General features: G+C 41.1%; 1 protein-coding gene across 2 annotated transcripts; it reads right to left on the bottom strand.

Moving 5' to 3' along the window:
- Positions 1 to 2,498: 2,498 nt before the first annotated feature.
- Positions 2,499 to 10,435, bottom strand: lfng (LFNG O-fucosylpeptide 3-beta-N-acetylglucosaminyltransferase). Of its 2 annotated transcripts, XR_014625063.1 has the most exons (9): positions 9,892 to 10,435; positions 5,511 to 5,559; positions 5,141 to 5,243; positions 4,899 to 5,052; positions 4,713 to 4,798; positions 4,456 to 4,621; positions 4,273 to 4,358; positions 3,517 to 4,171; positions 2,499 to 2,792 (listed from the first exon to the last, which is right to left on the bottom strand). XR_014625063.1 is itself a non-coding variant. In XM_084385998.1 (8 exons), exons 1-8 carry the CDS (start codon positions 10,303 to 10,305, stop codon positions 4,105 to 4,107), a joined length of 1,125 nt encoding a protein of 374 aa, XP_084242124.1. In that variant the 5' UTR covers positions 10,306 to 10,435; the 3' UTR covers positions 2,499 to 4,104. The 2 variants fall into 2 exon arrangements, 1 of the variants encoding a protein (XP_084242124.1); XM_084385998.1 differs by having other exon boundaries at positions 2,499 to 4,171.
- Positions 10,436 to 18,168: the final 7,733 nt, after the last annotated feature.

The following is an 18,168-nucleotide window of genomic DNA, read 5'->3' on the forward strand; positions in this document are numbered from 1 at the left end:
TTTCCTTTAGGCAGATTACCTTTCTCTGGCTGTCTGCCCTGCAAAGAGTGCTTTGCATAATTCAGTCTCGCTATCCACCTTGAGTGTGAATTCAGCTTAAATAAAAAGCTTCTTGGAATGCAGACTTGAAGACCAGTACCCATAATCATAGGTTTGGTTTATTACAGTATAGTGAGAGCAAACACATGCTCAAATGTGTCTGATGCTTCGGCTCTTGCAGACATGTTTTCTGACATCTGCAGCCACATATGACATATGGACTGTGTGAAGTCTTTAAAGAGGGTTTTGGGAGGAAGAAATATGATTCAGACTCATTGAAGTAAGTCTTTTCGGTGCAGTGGTTAATTTTGGGGTGATCCGTGTCTCAGACTTACCCTAAAGAATGCAGAAATCCCCTCTCTGCCCTCAGACTCATGGGAAAACAGGCAGTCGTGGCTTAAGAATATAAACTCTCACACCATTAAAATAGGCACAGATGTGACTTAATAAAAACATGATTATGTTTGTTATAGGATCTTTGTGATCTGACTGGAATGTAAAAGATTGTGGTTTCAAAAGTATATTAAATAGTGTCATCGGGGTGTGGAATTAATGTTTGTGGTTGAGTTCTCAAAATATGACCTCAGCCTGTTATTAATGTTTGAAGGAATAAAAGGATTTGTATCTACTTGCAATAACATTTACAACATCTCTGTTGTTGACCTCCCATTTATGTGGAGGAATTCCTTCATCCGAAGGAAAATAAGTCTTCAAAATGTATTAATTCATCCAGTGAAAGAAATTCAGTTTCTTTAGGCTTTGTCTAGGCTGCTGCACATATTACTGATTCTGATTATGTAAATCATATTATATTTTTTCTCTGTTGACGTTTTCAATGAGACCAGACTAACTAAATTTAACTTTATTTCATGCAGCTGTGTCCATGCTGTGTCCATCCATTACCTACAGTAGAGCAGAACAAAATATGCTTTCTAGTATTTGTTGCAGTTGTTGTTGTTGTTACTGTAAAAAGTGATTGGTTAACTTAACCTAAAATAGGTGAGGAAACCTGTTGCCCTAAATTTATTAAGTAATTAACTGCATGCGTAGTTGAAAAAAATTAAGTTATGTGGATTTGTCAAGTTCACATAACTTATTTTTTTCAATTACGCATGACGTTTATTTACTTAATGGTTTCCCAATTGATTGCTTTTTACAGTAAGATAAAATTCTGACAGCTTATGTAATTCAGTCTTTTTACCAGTATAGCAGACTACTTGCATAAAATGCATATAAATAGCAGTTGTCACTCTATATCTCACAATATGACACTCAAATGTGTCGTATTTGATACATTTTAACATGATTTTTCTATAAATTGCTGAATAGATTATCAAGTAACCTAAATGCTTTGCCACAGTAAATGATAATCTTGAAATATAACAATGTAAAAAGTTATTCTTATGTTTACTTAATAAAAATCATTAAAGATTTTACAACTAAAAGATACATGTGCCATGACTTGAAGGTGGACATTTTAAGAATTATACTAAAAAGGCCTTTTACTTGCTCACTTACCAGCAAGAAAAAGTTTTAATATTAGAACAACTATATTACACATCTAATATTTCTATATTAGAATATTTTAATGTTCACAGCTTGCTAAATGAAGGTGGTGACACATCTTAACTCGTTCTCCTCTATATATTCAAGGCCTCAGATGGCGTTACTTACATAGTGTGTTGAAAGAACCGGTAGTGAGGAAATGATCTTTCCCATGGCATTTGTTGTAGAATAATAAATTATGTGTGAGTGAGACTAAACTTTCAAGTGTGTTTCATTAATTCAGCAAGCAACACACAACGGGTCAGTGCCAGCACTCGAAACCCACGAGAGGCCAAGTTTGTTTTGTTTGCATGCTTCAGTAACAGTTCACAACAGTTTTGACAGAGTAAGAGACACTGGCCTCTGAACTTCTGCGGTCTGGCAATGATTTTACTTCCAGTGATTGATGCAAGTCGACTGTGTTGCACTAAGTTTGTCCTTTTCACTGTTTGTCTTATATGTTGTTGAAAGTGATAGATCACCAAAATTATGTCATTTTGTACTCGTTACCAGTATGATTTTCTTTCATTTGAGGAACTGGAAGGAAAAGTTTTTGAAAATGACAACGCTGCTTTCTTCCATACAGTGAAAGTAGATTGTCAGCACCTGGTCACCATTCATTGTGGATGAAAAAAGTGGTCCCTATGAATCATATGTTAGATTTGAGTGAGAAACAAACAAAAATGTAAGTTTTTAACTACTGAATCTGTTGTCACCATTCAACTGGATTGAATAAAAAATATGTTCTTAATTTTTCCTTTAGTTTTTTTACAGAACAGAGAAAGTTGTGCAGGTTTGGAACAACATGAGGGTAAGTAAATGATGGCAGAATTAAAAAAATTTGGCCAATCTTCCTTTAAATCTGAAATATGTATGTAGTGTGTGTCAGAATGAAAACAAACAACAGTGCAGCAAAGTTTCTTAGCAAATATGCTGCTTTATTCAAAAGCTGAATGGGGAATTACCAAGGTAGCCCATGGTAAAAATATCAGGATTGTGATCCCTGAGAGGACAACATTTGAACAAAGAATCCAGATACTGGACTATAAATTACAGCCATTAGCAAATTTCAGAGCATTTAAAAAAGAGAGAGACATTTTAAAGGACTCATCAGAACTAGGCCTGATCCATAGGTGACCAAAATGCATAGAATATCTAAACAATTATGTACAAATACAATTGTTTTAACATGGCACAGTACATAAATACTGCTATTACATAATATATACAGGCTCACCCAATATGGGTCATTTCCCACAGAGAAACCGAAACTCTGTAAGGATCACTGTTGTTGCTCATGTAAAGCTCACACTTAACATGTTTTGTATAGTCGGCATAGTGATGTCCAACTGCCAGCCGTGAAGGAATGGGAAAAACTATGGCTCTAGGCCAGACCACTTTGTGCAAGAGGAATCATAGAACTCGGATCTGTGCTATAAACACGTCTTAAACTTTAGCTGCCATCTGTTTTAACAATGTACATTGTGTTGACAGTGGCCCTGGTGCCAATTCAAAAGAATTAGCGATTGCGAAGCGATACTTTACTTGAGCAACCAACAGTTCATTCAAACCAAGCTGTGCAACTCCCACTTCAGTACATCTTTGAGCGAAAGCTAAAAATATATATATAATAAATCATGCCAGAAATCTCATATCTATCTGCCAAGATTGTGTAAATGCATTGGCATTAAATAATGTAAAGATCAAAAAATTTGGGCCACTTGGTGCATTTTCACACAGCTTTAACAGTTATAAAGTTACAAGTTATAACAGTTCAATCACCATAAAATGCCCAGAGGATTTAGGGAGAAAAGTGCTTAATCCTCATACGCCACAGATTAAAATAACCTGACAGCATATTTGGAAAATTTGCCTATTGCCAGCACAAAATATCATTAAAAAAAATAATAGCAATAATAATTATAATAACACTGACATCAAAGAAATAAATTTGCAAATAAAAGACCTTCATTTCATTCAATTTGTCCGGAGTCCTTTAGAACTAAATAATAAAGCACCCATGTTACTTATCTGCTCCGACTATTTTAAAGATTTCAATCGTTAACTCAAACCTGAGGGAAAGAACATCCTGAATGGTATTTGGAGAGAATAAAATATAAAGTATGCTCTAATTTGCTAATTAAAATTTAAAACTAAGCACATAAAGCTGGCAAAAGGCTTGGGTATACTAGAAAGTTACATTCTATGAGAATTGCAAATGGGATACAAGCAACAATAACGACATAAAGCACAGTTGATTGCCTGCAAAGCTTGGCGCTGAAAGCGTCCTTCTGAAAGCCGGGCCCTCCGTCATGTCTGAGTTGGACAGGAAGATCAGGCACCAGGCAGGAAGGAACCGTTTAAAGGCGGGCCGCACAGCAGCCCAGTATAACCACGGAATGCCGTGCGCCACTGCAGAGTAAATGCAGAGGCCACACGGCTCAATAACACACTGGTCCCTCATGCCTTTCAGATACCGAGGCAGTGAGGGACGAGGATACAACAGAGGAGCCGGTCGCCTCAATAGGCAACCTGAGGAGGGCACCACGGAGTGTCTGGGTACAGCAGACAGTGCACTGACTTAAACCTGAGAGAGATTAAAAAAAGAGATTATATTAGTACATGCATGCAGACTTAAATAAGAGAGACATCCAAATATGATCTAGAATGTTAAGAAATTTGTCTTACCTGGATGGATCCTCCTCAACAGAGAAAGCCCCTTTCATGTTGATGATATTCCTCTTGTTCTCAAACATTCCATAACTCAATGTAATCTAAATGAAATCGAATGAAACAATGCGTTAATACAACTATACTGTATTTTACAGAACCAAGATGTTCCTGTATCAAGTTTTCATTAAAGTGCATTACCTGTTTGTGTACTTCTGATTTGGACACCTGTTGCAGGTTCTCCAAGTGTGAGTGGAACAAGCTGCTTCGAGTCAAAGGAACCCCAAGAACTGACTCGATGATGTATCCAATGGTACAGTCATCAGGAAGACGAATCTTCTCAGCAGTGTTCATGAAATGGCCACCACTGTCATAAAAAAGTCAACACAAAGTCTATTAATATCTTAAAACATTGTGTTCTTAGATGCTGCATTACGATAGTTGAAACGTTTTTGCACCTTGCCCAAGGGCTCATCTTCAAAGCTAGCCCACGGCTGATACAGAAGCCTGCACCTCCCGTGGCAAACCAGAAATTGACAGGTCTCTGGAATGGAGAAACAAAAACATCAGCTTCTGTTCTTAACACTCTTCCTCATCTTTACAACCAATGTATATACAAATTGAGGATATTTTGGAAAACCTACCATCTTGTTGTCCCCAAGTCTTTCTGTGGCTTCAATTGGCCTGTCCAAGCTGGGTTTGCCAATGTACATATCCTGAGTGTGAGGGTAGTTGGACAGCAACTTCACCAATGTCTTCACATTCACATAGTTATCATCATCCACATGACAGAACCACCTAAACCATACAGAGATATCATTAGAACATCCAATATGGTTTGCTTTGACGCTGAAACATAATGTAACAATAACCAAACAATGCTTACTTTTTTCTGGACTCAATGAACTTGTCATACTCAACTGCCATCTTGCAGGACAGAGCCTGGCGGCTGTGGGCAGCAGAGCAGTTGGTGTTGATGGCATGGCTTCCTGATTGGACAAGAAGATGGATACTTTGTCAGTGTTCATGTAATACTCCACTTATGTCTATCACTTGAGAAATGGCCATTATCTGATAGGTCAGGTGACTTTGCACGCGCCTTATTACCATCTCCCCTCTAACAGCCCAGCCCCCGTAGACTAAGCACAGGATTTTTAAGAGGATTAGAAGACTGAGTCCAAACTATGCGCATATCAAAGAGGGAATGTCTGCTTATTTCTAGCCTTGTGACTTCTGCTTGAGGAAGCTGCACTCACCAATTTTCTTCTTTAGTTCCTCATCTTCGCCGTCCGTGAAGATGTACGTCTGCAAAAACAAAGACAAAGCCCGGTTAGCTCTTTCAATGCAGCCACACAAGTTCGTCAATTAATCACTGCACCAGAGCAAAGACGAAACAGGAATTGGCGTGTTCCAAACTGGAATCATGTGCTTTCGAGAGCTATTTATCCCAAGCGGACTGATTAGGAACCATTGTCTGAGTTTTACGCCATGGAAAACTCAGCAAGTTAAACAAGCCAAACTCTACCCCCAAAAATAAAGGCCCCTTGTTCTTGTTGTCAGTCTCTCCATGGCAACTGCTCTGCGCCCCAAAGCATCCCAGGCCCAGAACAAAGCGGGGAGCAGACCACCCCAATTACCCCCACCACCCCCAACACTCCACCCCCATTCCATTGCCCCTCACCGCCTCCCAAGTCTTTCCATTCTTCATCCCTCTATCCACTTCAGACATGTTAAAAATGTCCCAAAAAAGAATGGCCAAGTCATTTGGAAGAAAAGAAAGGAGCGCCATGTCCTATTCTCCCAAACATACTCGGATTGATGAATATACATTCTCCCTAGTGTGCATTCACTGACGTCTGACCCCTCAGGGTTTTGTTAACGTTAAAATAGAAGGGGTGGGATCAGGATCTCATTGTGGGAGATAAGACAGAGCAGGTGCAAGGCAGCAGCCCCAGCTCAAAGGAGCCATTGAGAAGAAGACGCCACACGCCTCAGACAGACTGATGAAAAGGCGGCGTGCCCCTGGTCATGCACTGTCGTTAACCTGTTTGCTTTCCACCTCAGGTGAGACAGCACCTGCCACCCGCCGCCTTATCACAGCCACGTGTCTGAACAGATCAACCTGCCCACACCCAACTGGCCTTGAACATGTACACCTACGCTACAAAACTATTCTCTTATGAGCTTCAGCTCTTTTGTGATCTTTATCTCAACAGTGGATTCATGTTTTGTTGCCTTTCAAATGCCAGCACGCACGCACACACACGTGGACTGGTTCCCCCTTTCCACAGTCGCATTTTTTTGAACGTTCAAACATTGCAAGATAATGTTTGATTGGTTTGCAGAACAAACTCTAAGCAGATGTTTAGCGCAGCACTCGGGGGCCAGGGCCCAAGGCCTCTGTTTGTTCAGGGAGGGCTGGCGGTTGGGCCGGGTAAAGGATCAGAGGCTGGCGCTGTTTGCACAGAGTTCCGCTGAAAGGACAGACTAATCACACAGGCAGCTGCCAAGGCAGGCCGGGCACTGACAGAGAGAGAAACCTCAGAGCTGATTAGTGCATTACAATGTGTGTGTGTGGCCACTCACCCCCAACCCTGCTCCCACTGTCCCTTTGCATTGAGACAATGAGGAGTGGGTAAAGCTGTCACTGGGTAAAGCCTAAATATGTTTGCCTGGATTTGCATACAGCTGCAGTGGTTAACTAAAGAGAGGCCTCTCTTGGTACAATGCTTTGTTTCTCCGTTTCCCTTTTATTGAAGATATTGTGAGCCAAAATGACCCTTTTGTGGTTTCTTTCATAAATGTCAAGTCTTGTCTTCTAAATGCACTTTTCCCAGCATTCTCGGCACACAAGAAAGGATGAGGGTTAGCGTTCGGTTGGGCAGAGGTTGGTAGGACTTCCCACCCCCCCAAAGGCAGGTCTGGCATAGGGCAGGGAGAGCAAGGAGCCTGGCTGTCTGTCTCCTTCTACCCAGGAAGGAAGTGGAGAGATGTTACTCCCTCTATTAAACACCACACAGCCCTGCTCCCTCTACCTGTGCCAGTAAGAGACCAGAAACTTGCACAGACTCGTGCCACAATAGATCTGCACAGCTTTAACCATCTTGTGCTTAAGCCAGAGAAACTACTGCCTTAAACAGTGAGTAATTATGCAGTTAAGTATTTCAGATAGAAGTAATGAGGTTGGTCATGGTACTTCTTCTGCGTCAACCAAGTGTGCATTTGATCTTGATGGCATTTGGTAGCTGTCTGTGTAACTGGACACCGGATACCACAGCCGCGGCACAGGCTGTTCTCTCATTGTTGTGAATTTCTCTCACTGGGGAAGCTGCATTGTTCCAGGGGGGAAATTTAGAGAAACAGCGGAAGCCAGAAGCTGCAGCGTGAACAATTCAAAATGGGGCAGATCTGACTGAAAAGAATAACACTATTCAAGAGTCCTGACTCATCAAGTCAAGATAATTATAAAGCATGCTTTTAATAATCAGAAACAAGTACTCAGAAAGCAACAGAGCTCTAGGGTTTCATTCTCTCAGAGAAATACTGACAAGGGTAGGGGAGCTTCTAGCTGACCGTGACTAACTCTAAACAAAGACAAGACAGTTTCCCACCAAGAAGAGCCACAGGCTGCCATAAGTGTCAACAGCAGACACAGATTGGATCTACTCTCAGTGTTTACATGTAAACAGCCCAAGACAGTGAGCTGTTCATCACCTGTCAGGGCAGCATTTGAAGTAGGTAAGCAAGTTAGAAAGATCCTTCTACACAAGATTCTAACCCCTATGAACATATTCACAATGTCGGTCACGCAACATCTCACTTGGCATATGTGACAAAGTTCCCATGCTGTAGGTCTAACAATGCCTGGCCCGTTGAAACACTTGTCTGGTGCCAGCCATTGTGGCAAGTGGCCAAACAGTACACCGGAGTCCTTTGGATAATCCCCGGCCGTTCAGATGACAATAACTGGGATTTAACATACTCAGGTGTTGCACTGATGAATGTTTAAATAATTTGAGAGCGGCCCTCCATGTGTACATGTGAGGATTCATATAGCTGGCATTAGGGCCATCTTTTGTTCTTTGAGACCAGGCCACCTGGCACTCATTCTCCTAGAACTCCCCCTTGTATTCTGGTCTGCACTGGTCTTTTATGTCTGCACTGCTCCCCACCAGCTGCTGCTATTAATCCCTGCTGTTAACTCTCTCTTATGTGGGTTAACTTCCATCGACTCTTAGTTTTCCAATCTCGCCTGAAGCCTGGAGTGGTCATATCAGTTTAGCTGGATAGTGAAAGACAAATCTGAGCTGACTGAATGAGTGCAGAAGCTAAAGTTGTCTGATTTAAATTTTCACATTCCACATGCTCTTATATTCAGAGTACCTTCACAGACATAATGATCTTTGTACTCAGACTCTGCATGCATATAAAAGTGTTATAGCTGTGTCATATTCAAATGACAATAATAAAACCCCCTCTTGTCTAAGGTGTGAGAGAAACTGATTGTGACAGAGCCCCGAGGCAAATTAAACTGACTTTTATAAAAATGTATAAGCGACCACTCTAGGTGGTGGGTAAAATCACTTTGACTGCTCTGTGCTTGCTGCTGTCGAGGTGCCGAGAATGCTTTTGTGCTGGCTGCAAAAGAGGCCTGTTTCTCAGAGCTGTATTTTCATACTGTGAGCCACTCGGCATGCTGCTGAAAAGCCTTTCCTTGCCTATAGATGCTGTCCCTTTGTGCCACCCAGCATCTCTATAACGAAGACTCTCTTTTCCCACCGCTTGGGTAGCTTGACCCAGCCTCTGCTCCAGATCCCCGGTTCCCATGGAGAGTGGGAGACAAGGGGCTGGCAAAGCTTTTCTTTCCCCCTTCAGAAAGACGCTTTGTTAGTGCTGAGAAGGGGACAGCTCTGAAGCCGCTGCTGTGATGCATCCTTAGCCCTGGCGTATTCACGGGGACACCCCAAACAATGGAGCAGGAGGGGAGAAGGGGGGACTTACAGCCACCCATCGCTCTGTGAGCAACACAGCAATTGCTACAGACAGCACAGAGAGACTATGAATATGATTTTTTTTTTTTTTTTTTATGCCATGCAAATAATACTATTGAAAAACTATTTAAAAAGTTTTAGGGTCCTGCTTGTAGATACACTTTGTTAGTATTAAGACCATAGATAGGCTGATAAGATATTTTTCCACACATCTTTACTTAATCGGCTGTCTATTATTATTATTATTAGGTATGTTAATAAATGGCATCATCCAAAGGGTCTCTGAAGTGGAACACCATTATACTACTGTATGTTTAACATGAAACAGCAATGTTCACAGGTAAATTAATTTCATTAGGTAATGTAAGCTACAAAAAGGAAAATAAACTTGCAACAATTATGGAAAACAAAATTCATAAAAATATTCGTGCTACATTTTATATAATTCTCAAATTAGTACTATTTAAATGAATTATATTTACATATAATGTATAAAGATACATACAAGCGTGACTTGATATTAAACACTCGCAGCCATCACGAAAATAAAATCCCATTTATTTCCGGCTGGTGAAATATGTAGCCTACCTAACCAAAACTGTCAACAAGTTATGGAAACATTTTGTAACAGTGTAAACTGACGTACCTGCTGCATATTTCTGGAGATCCAGGTGTCCAGCAGTAGATCCAGTCTGGACCGGTGAAACTTCTTAGTGGTCTTTACTGCGATGAAGATGTCATCCGCGCTGATGTCCTCAGCAGGCGGCGCGTCTGTCGCCACTCCGGACGCCTCGGTGGGCTTATCCGCTTCCCTCCTGCTGCGGGTCAGCTTAGAAAAATAGGCAGAGAATCCTTTCTTTCCATTCTGCTCAGTCTGAGCTTCATCATCCACCTCTGATTCCCCCAGACTCTGCAGTGAGCGCAACCCGATCTCACTCTCGTTCTGCATCTCATCAATCTGAATCCGCTGATGCTGCGACAAAAATAACAGTAGCGCGAGACAGGTGACTGTCGCTCCCGCGAGGGAGAGCGCAACTTTACTACCGTACGTTTTCAGCATGTTTATTAAACTCTAAGAGAAGGACGCTCTCTTTGTGATATACACAGCATTAATCTAAACTTCGCTCCAATAGCCTCCTCTAAAATACAAGCGTGTCATACAGCTGCAGCATACTAGCGCTGAGAGAGTCTCCTCATTGTAACTCGGAGGGGCTTTTATAAACTGCCCCTCAGCATTGGTCACGCCCAGTAGGCGGGGCGTTGATGGCTATTGTGCTGTGGGAACCGCAGAGAGACTGTCAATGGGAGGACGCGTTAAAGGACAGCAGGCGAGGGATAAAGAGGGGGGAGGGTGAAGAGGACAAACAGGCCTAAACATTTTCAAAGTGCATGCTCTTTTAATACAAACTATGTATGTGCTAGAATCACAGTTAATTGCATATGTTTCATTACAGAAAATAATTGTACAAATATGTAAATATACTATAGATTTTTATTCATTGCAACATGGGTTACATCCTGTAAGCATATACTGTTTACATAATACATAAGTGGGGTCTTATTTTCCCCAAAATTAAAAAAGAAAATAATGAGAATCTATTTATTTTATTGTTTCCATCAATTCTATAAATCAATTTGTTTATTTATTTTTGCATGAAGTAAATGAAAATGTAAATGATTGAGTTTTCTGTAAAGTTTATTGCTACCTTAAATTTAAAGTCACAGCCTACAGTAAAGAGTAAACCTCTTACATTTACAGTAACAAGAACATGACTGTCACAAAGCAAAATTGTCCCACAAACAGACATCAGTTTGTTATTGCAAACTAAAAAATAAAAAACATGTCTTTGTTAGATTCACCTCTGAAGAATAAGATTGCTACTGACATGGATGCATCAACTGCAGGCATGTTGAATCACATCAAGTACCAGCCATTTCTCAACGTCAACATTCAAATCAAGCTCACAATGATGGCGTGCTCCAGTCAATCCACAGCAGCTGACCTTGTGAGGCCTTCAAACAACCGCATGATCATTATGCTTGCTTTAAAATGGCGCCTCTTCTGCGATGAAGTGCCTGTAGAGCTGGGAGCACGACCCTGACCATGACTTCCAGCTGACAGCTCGGCAACTGCTGGTGACAGACTTAAATGCTTTAGATCCTAGCCATCTCAACAGCTTGCTTGCAAAACAAGCAGCCGACACCACATTTTAGGCCTCACTCTCAAGTCAGGCTGAATAACTAACTTGGTTTTTGATAAAAGAGATATTAACACTCAAGAAATGGTCATTTGGAACATATAATTAAGAATAATAAAAAAAAGTGTTGCTCATTCAGAAATTCTACAGGTCCAAGACAAAGCGTGAAAGTTTCCAGTGCTGCTAACAGACTGACAGCATCTTTTGTTAATCTTTTGAAGCAGCCAACAAAAAAATGTGTTAAAACAAGTATAAGAAACCAGGCAGAGGGTTCAACCTCCCCCGGCCTCTGTTCTTTTTTAGGATCAGCACCCTTTTTTTACTCTGGTATGGAGGAACACTTTGACAGGCTCCTTGTCAGACTCCTCAAACAATCTGTGCAATGAAAAGCAGGACTAAACCACACAATGCGAAAGTTCCGCTTGTTTCCCAGATTCATGCCAGTCACCCCCCCCCCCCCCCCCCCCTCCTCTGGTGGATAACAAAAAAGGGAAGAAAAAAGTTTCTTTTCTTCTATCCTCTCTTTCATTCTCAAAAAAAAAAAAGGCTCCCCATCTGCCCTCCATACCACATCCTGGATCTTTCCCCGTTTGAAGACATTACCGCCGAATTCCAATTAAATGAAATCTCCCATCAAGCGCAACCCGCTTCCCCACAAGAATGCCCAGTGATCCTGCTACAACCCCATTCCTGTAACAACCCTGCAACCCCTTCCCACTATCCCACCATGGCATATGGAGCTGAATGATGGAGAATTTCAGATGAATGGATATGATTACCACTATGCTATTTATAGTCACTTAAATTTGTGTAGCACAAAAAAGAGGTGTATCAATGCGTGTGGCAAGCATCCTTGCTAAATGACACTGGATGCTCCCTGTCTGAATATCCCCCTTTCCCGCCTGCCAAAACACAAACTCTTAAGGCTTGGCGCAACTGTTTGATTTGGGATTTGAATGTTTGCGTAGGGTAAACAAAGCAATTTCAGCATGTTAGCTGTATTTGAGGACAGAGTTGTCTTATCTGGCCATTCAGTTTAAACAGTTCCCTTGATGCAAACTGACTCGCTTTGATCGTAATACCCACAAGTACAAACATAGATGCTCTGGGTAATGAGAGCGGTCTGTTCGGAGTGGTAAAATGGCATCATGTTGATAAAGGCACATCCTTCCTTCATCCGTTCCATATTAAAAAATTTTATCTCTGTCTTTTCTTTTCCCTCCAACCATTGGGCAAATTCTTTGAAGATGGAGGTTAAATTCACAACAGCTGTATGTGAGGATGACGGCTACAAGGCGTCCCACTGTATCCTTGTAAAGTGGATATATACAAGGATGCAGTGGGATGGTTAGTGGTTGTCTGTCAGTCTACAGTCTCCTGTTTATCATTCTGATCCACATAATGGAACATTTATCTGTTTTTGGGGGGTCATTTCTTCCTTTTGGCCAGTTACAAAGCAGAACTTTCAAATATTGAATACAATAGATGACATACATCTAGTCATCTATTTCCCCAACTAAAGGGGAAAATGGCTCTTTGAGATGGTGGTCATGGCCATTTGACATATTTAATGGGGATCTGTGAAATGTTCGATTGAATAATACAAGCACCATCTCCTGCCAAGTGTGAGACTGTCCTTGGAGCTTCAGTGTCTCACTGTCTTGTTTCTTTCCTTCTTTTTTTCCAGGTTTATTTCTCCAAAGCTCTTGGATGAAACGGGATTCTAGACAGTGATGGCCCTGGATATAATTCTTGTAAGGACACAGTGATACAATGAAACTATATTCATCCCATCTGGGTAAAATCTTTTTCAGTTGATGGAAAAAAATATCTATGTACTCTAGCCAGATGAGGGGAAAACATTCTCTATTTATTTGTCTTTTTTGGGGCTATAAATCCCGTGGAGCATATCCTCTACGGTTGCATCCAGAGCAGGGAAACATAATGCAGCTTCTGAGGGGCCGCGGAGTCCCCTGGCTCTCACTTCTGGTGTGACCTGTAATCCTATCAATGCTAGCACAGCCATGCTGGGAGAATAAACAGAGCTATTGGCTTCTGCCACGGCCCTTTTTATACATCATGTCCTTCTCTCTCACGGCGCATTTATTTCAGCCTTGGAATAAATATTCCTGAATGAGAAAATGCACTCGGGTGACTTGGGTTTGCACCTCTGCTTTTCTGCAACTTTAACAAATAAACATTGTCTGTTTTCCCAGGGCTCATCCAAGCATTGGATTCACCCGTCATTCTCGCCAGATCCTGCGATCCTTTAGAGGAGACTTAATTTTGTTATTCTGAGAATTGCAGATTGTTGGACTGTCATTTATTGCAGATGTTGGACGTCAGGGTCTGTGTCACAGTGCCAGCTGCTGTTGCTGTAACTTGTGCTTTGTTTCCACCATGTCAAATGGATTATGGGAAATTTAGCAATGGATTAAATGGCCTTTCTGTAGCAGTGGGGGGTCAGATTGCACCCCTGGCTAGTCCGGGCTAGTCCGGGCTTGTCCTCAACCACAAATGCTCAATATACGTAATGTGGCAAAATTACATAACACACGTAGTGCTCCCAGAACTCTTCTAAGTGATATTAAATATTTCACTGACACGAATGACCATTCATAATTACAATCATAAGGAAAACTTTAATTAACTGCTCATTCGTCTCAATCATTTCCTGTGTAACCATTTGGAACCGCAATTAAACACTTTTCTTTTTTCTTTTTTTTTTTGAGAAGCATTGGAACCATATGTGGGATTTACATACAAGAAGCAGAAGCAAATCATCTCCCCAACCTTTTGAAAGTAACATTTTGTGGCTGATTACAGTTTGGGGAAGAAGTGGGAGGTGTAATGATGGGAAAGGAGCCGCTTGGCTCTCTTTGTATAGTGCTGGAACAGTGAAGTTGGGACAAGGACGCTGCTGTTTGTGGGAGAATCAGGCTCTGGATCACTCAGCCTCTTTGAAAGAGTTCTCTTCAACCTATACCCTTCCCTTTTGTAGCCTGCCACTACCTTGCTGAGCGAGACAATGAACCAACCATTGAAAACTGAGACATGTTTCTGTGCTGCCCGAAGCCCATTAAGCTCTAAAGCACTACTGTAGGTCTCTCTCATCAGGCCTCTATTCTCATTCTAATAGCTCGCTGCATGCCAATAGGCCTGTCACTAGAAGCACCCATCACATTCCAGCCACAAATTCGAGTGGGTTTTGGGTTCTGAGAACGCTGCCAGTTTTTATGATGTAACCCCATGTCCTTGTAATTGGGTTCATTGATCTCATTCCAGCCATGACTCTTCCAAACTGATCTATGCAATGATGCTGTTGTCAGAGTGACCACATTTTTAACTTTATCTTATATGTTTTGATTTCCCCCTTAAATACTTGATGTTCTATACAGTTGTATTGTAGCAAGTAGCTTTAAATGGCCTGGGGTATCAGGCACTGAGATGTTGAACAGTTTCCTTTGTTTTCATTGAAAACAATGGGATATTGCAGCTGTGGGGTTTGGGTGGGGTGACCGCTGTTGAGGTGAATTACCTTTTCTCCAGCCTATTTTGGTTATTCGAATGCTAAATGGCATTTGGGAATGCTGAGATGGCTCCTCTGGGAGAATATCAAGAGATCTCATTATGTGGATCTCCTGGTGCTTTCAATGGTAATTAATGGCGAGATAAGCCACTGTTGATATTCAAATGTAAACCTGGATGAATGTGCCCAGGATAGCCATGGTGTATTTGTGTTGTTTAGTTAGCCTCATTAAGTGTGTTTACATGCATTTTAAATTATTGGATTTCAGACAGACTGAAACTTATAATGTCACATAAACATTTTAAACTTGAAATACACTACATGACCGGATTTTAAAACACTAAGTATCATACATTTGTTGGATTTGTAAATGGTTACAGATAAAAACTCAGCGTCATAAACTAAATGACTGAGGATCAAACCATTCCAGGCTTTCAAGTATTTCTGAACACAAGAAGATTATACACAAAAATACAAAAGCTGCCACTGGGCCAGTACCCTTTAAAAAGCTTCTAATATGTACCATTTTGGTACTAATATGTACACTTTTGGTCTCTATGTACCTTTGAGGTACTATGCACTCTTTAGGTCCAGCCCCCAGTGACCACTTTTGTACCTTTTTTTCTGAGAGTGTACGATTTTAGCCCTGCTTAATTCACCAGGTATTGGTCTACAATTGACCTCTGCGTAATGCGCTTGCTCAGAAAGACAGAGATGATGTGCAACGTGTATTTAATCCTTCTTATATTTGGTTACGCAATGCGTCATGTATACCTGGAAAGACAGATGAAGACTGTAGTTTGTCTAAAACACTGCTGTAGTGCTATTATGAGTGTTGAACATGGTGTCAATCAACAGTTGTGTGTGAAAGCTCAGCACAGGGTTTAGGATGTGAAGATGTCGCACTAAACTGGTGTGTGGCACGGACGTGTGTAAGTTAAACACCATAAAACGTCATTTCAGGCTGATGATGAAGGCCACACAAGTCATACCTGCAAGCGCGAAAGTCATTGTCCAAAGTGTCAAAAGCCTCAGCGTTGGTAAGTGGGCGACAGCTTCAAACACAAAACCCCTGTAGACTCTCATTAACTGCAACAAGCTCCAAAAAGAATTCTTGATCTGTTTGTTTTCATGTCTATTTGTCGCTGTAACAAGAACAACATGTTGCCCAGTCAGGCTATAGTTTCTAAATGTGCACATCCCAAGAGGAAAACACAGTGCCTTTTAGTTGTCAGTGGTCCTGTTTTATTGCTTGGTTCATAAAAGCAGTATGACATCTAGCAGCCCAGAATAATCTATTGTGCTAATTGGTGTCTGTACTGTCTTGTTATCTGGACCCACTCATTTGCATAACTGTTGACCCCCACCCCCACCTTTCTTCTCTCCTGTCCTACTTCCACCCCTCCCCCACTTCCACTCTCTTCCCATAACTTCACCTTTGACCCCGTCCTGTTATCCTGAGAACCTGCTAATGAGTGACTGCCTTACAGCCCCGTGAGACAGAGAATATCCACTGTATATTAACTGGGGCTTTAGTTTATGAGAGGACATGGGGGTGGATCTGGAACAGCAGTGAGAACAGCGTCCCTCCCGGGGCCGTACCAATTAACACAGTCGAGACCGAAAGTGCTGTCCTGCTTGATTTTGTTTGTTTATTGTGTTCTTTTTGGCCCATGTCTTCTCATTTTTTTCTTCTTGCATCAGCTATGTTGAGTTTCGGATGGGCTTTGTGATGTGAAGTATCTGTGTAATCACAGGGGACACAATCTGCCAATGCGGGACAAGGGGAAGAATTAAGCCATTGGGAAGCGATACTGTAGGCAAACGTAAGAGAGAGAGAGAAAGCGTCTGTGGAGGGGTAGGATGACAGAGCGCTGCTGTGTGAGAATCTCACGGGGAACTCTCACAAAGTGCTGAGCAGGAGAGAGCGAGTGTGCTGGGAAAACGCTGAGACTCTTTTTGTGTGTGTGATGCTAATCGCAGTTCACACACTGAGGGAGAAGCGTGAGACGTGGGAAAAATAGCACTGACTGATAGGACTGGCTGATGAGCTCACTTGTCCTAATTTTTTATTTTTTTTGGTCTCATCGGACTTAGCGGAGCAGTGGGTGTTTTCAAGGTTAGATAAAGTGTGGTTTGCCAGGTTCAGTAGTAATCCCTAATTAAACAGTGTACTGTAAAAAATAATATTACAGACATCAGATGAATTAGTGAATGACTCACCAATCTGATTTGCAGTCTTGGGGTAATGCATTATGTAATCATCTTACTTTTTTTCCAAGTAAAGGGTGAAGTAACTTGTTACCTGTTAAATTAACAACGTAACATCCAAGTGACTTTAAGAAATAATAATAATGCACACTGCTTTTCTTTTAACCTCTCATTTATCCATGCTGGAAGAAATTCACTGAAATTTTAAAGAAATGAATACCTTTATTCAGCTAGGACACATTCAAATTTATCAAAAGTGGCAGACAGACATCACAACTGTGTCCAACATTGATAATAATAATAATAAATGTTTCTTGAGCAGCAAATATGCATATTAGAATGATTTCTGAAGGATCATGTGACGCTGAAGACTGGAGTGATAATGCTGAAAATTCAGCTTTGCCATCACAGGAATAAATGACATTTTAATAATATTTCACAATATTACTGTTTTTACTGTAGTTTTAATCAAATAAATGCAGCCTTGATGAGCATAAGAGACTTACAAAATGTTACCAACTCCAAACTTTTGAATGGTAGAGTAAATACTGTTATTAAATAAAACTAAAACTTTAGTGCAATTTAGTTGTACTTATTGGTTGTAGTAGACCAAATAACAGGAGCTCATTGCTAATTGATGTTTGGAATGTGTTGATGTGCGGTTTGATTATGACATACCACCACACTAAGTCTCTCTTTTTTGTCCATTTAAAGGATCAGAACATTAATTACCTCAAGGTTAGTCTCACAGATCAGTCTCACAGATGGCTAGCATTTTACTTTTGGAAAAAGCTGTGAATTGATGCAAAAAGTTTGTACTGGAAGTCACTTGACCAGTATTTTTGCCGTTCAATATTTTTCTCAGAAATGAGACTCATTCACTGTCCCAACCTCTCTGATCTTTGTATTTTTGGTTTAGAGCAACTGGAGCACATTTGAAATATCTGCTATTGTTATATGATATAAAAAGGAAAAACTATAAAAA

The sequence above is a fragment of the Rutilus rutilus genome, assembly GCF_951802725.1.
Source record: "Rutilus rutilus genome assembly, chromosome: 1".
NCBI lineage: Eukaryota > Metazoa > Chordata > Actinopteri > Cypriniformes > Leuciscidae > Rutilus > Rutilus rutilus.

Bases quoted from the DNA above. Each gene is read 5' to 3' on its own strand.
- lfng (XM_084385998.1), bottom strand. From the start codon at position 10,305: ATGCTGAAAACGTACGGTAGTAAAGTTGCGCTCTCCCTCGCGGGAGCG. The intron at 4,799-4,898 runs GTAGGTTTTCCA...TCTCCATTCCAG, and splicing joins GACTTGGGGACAACAAGATG to AGACCTGTCAATTTCTGGTT. The intron at 4,622-4,712 runs GTGCAAAAACGT...TTTTTATGACAG, and splicing joins AAGATGAGCCCTTGGGCAAG to TGGTGGCCATTTCATGAACA.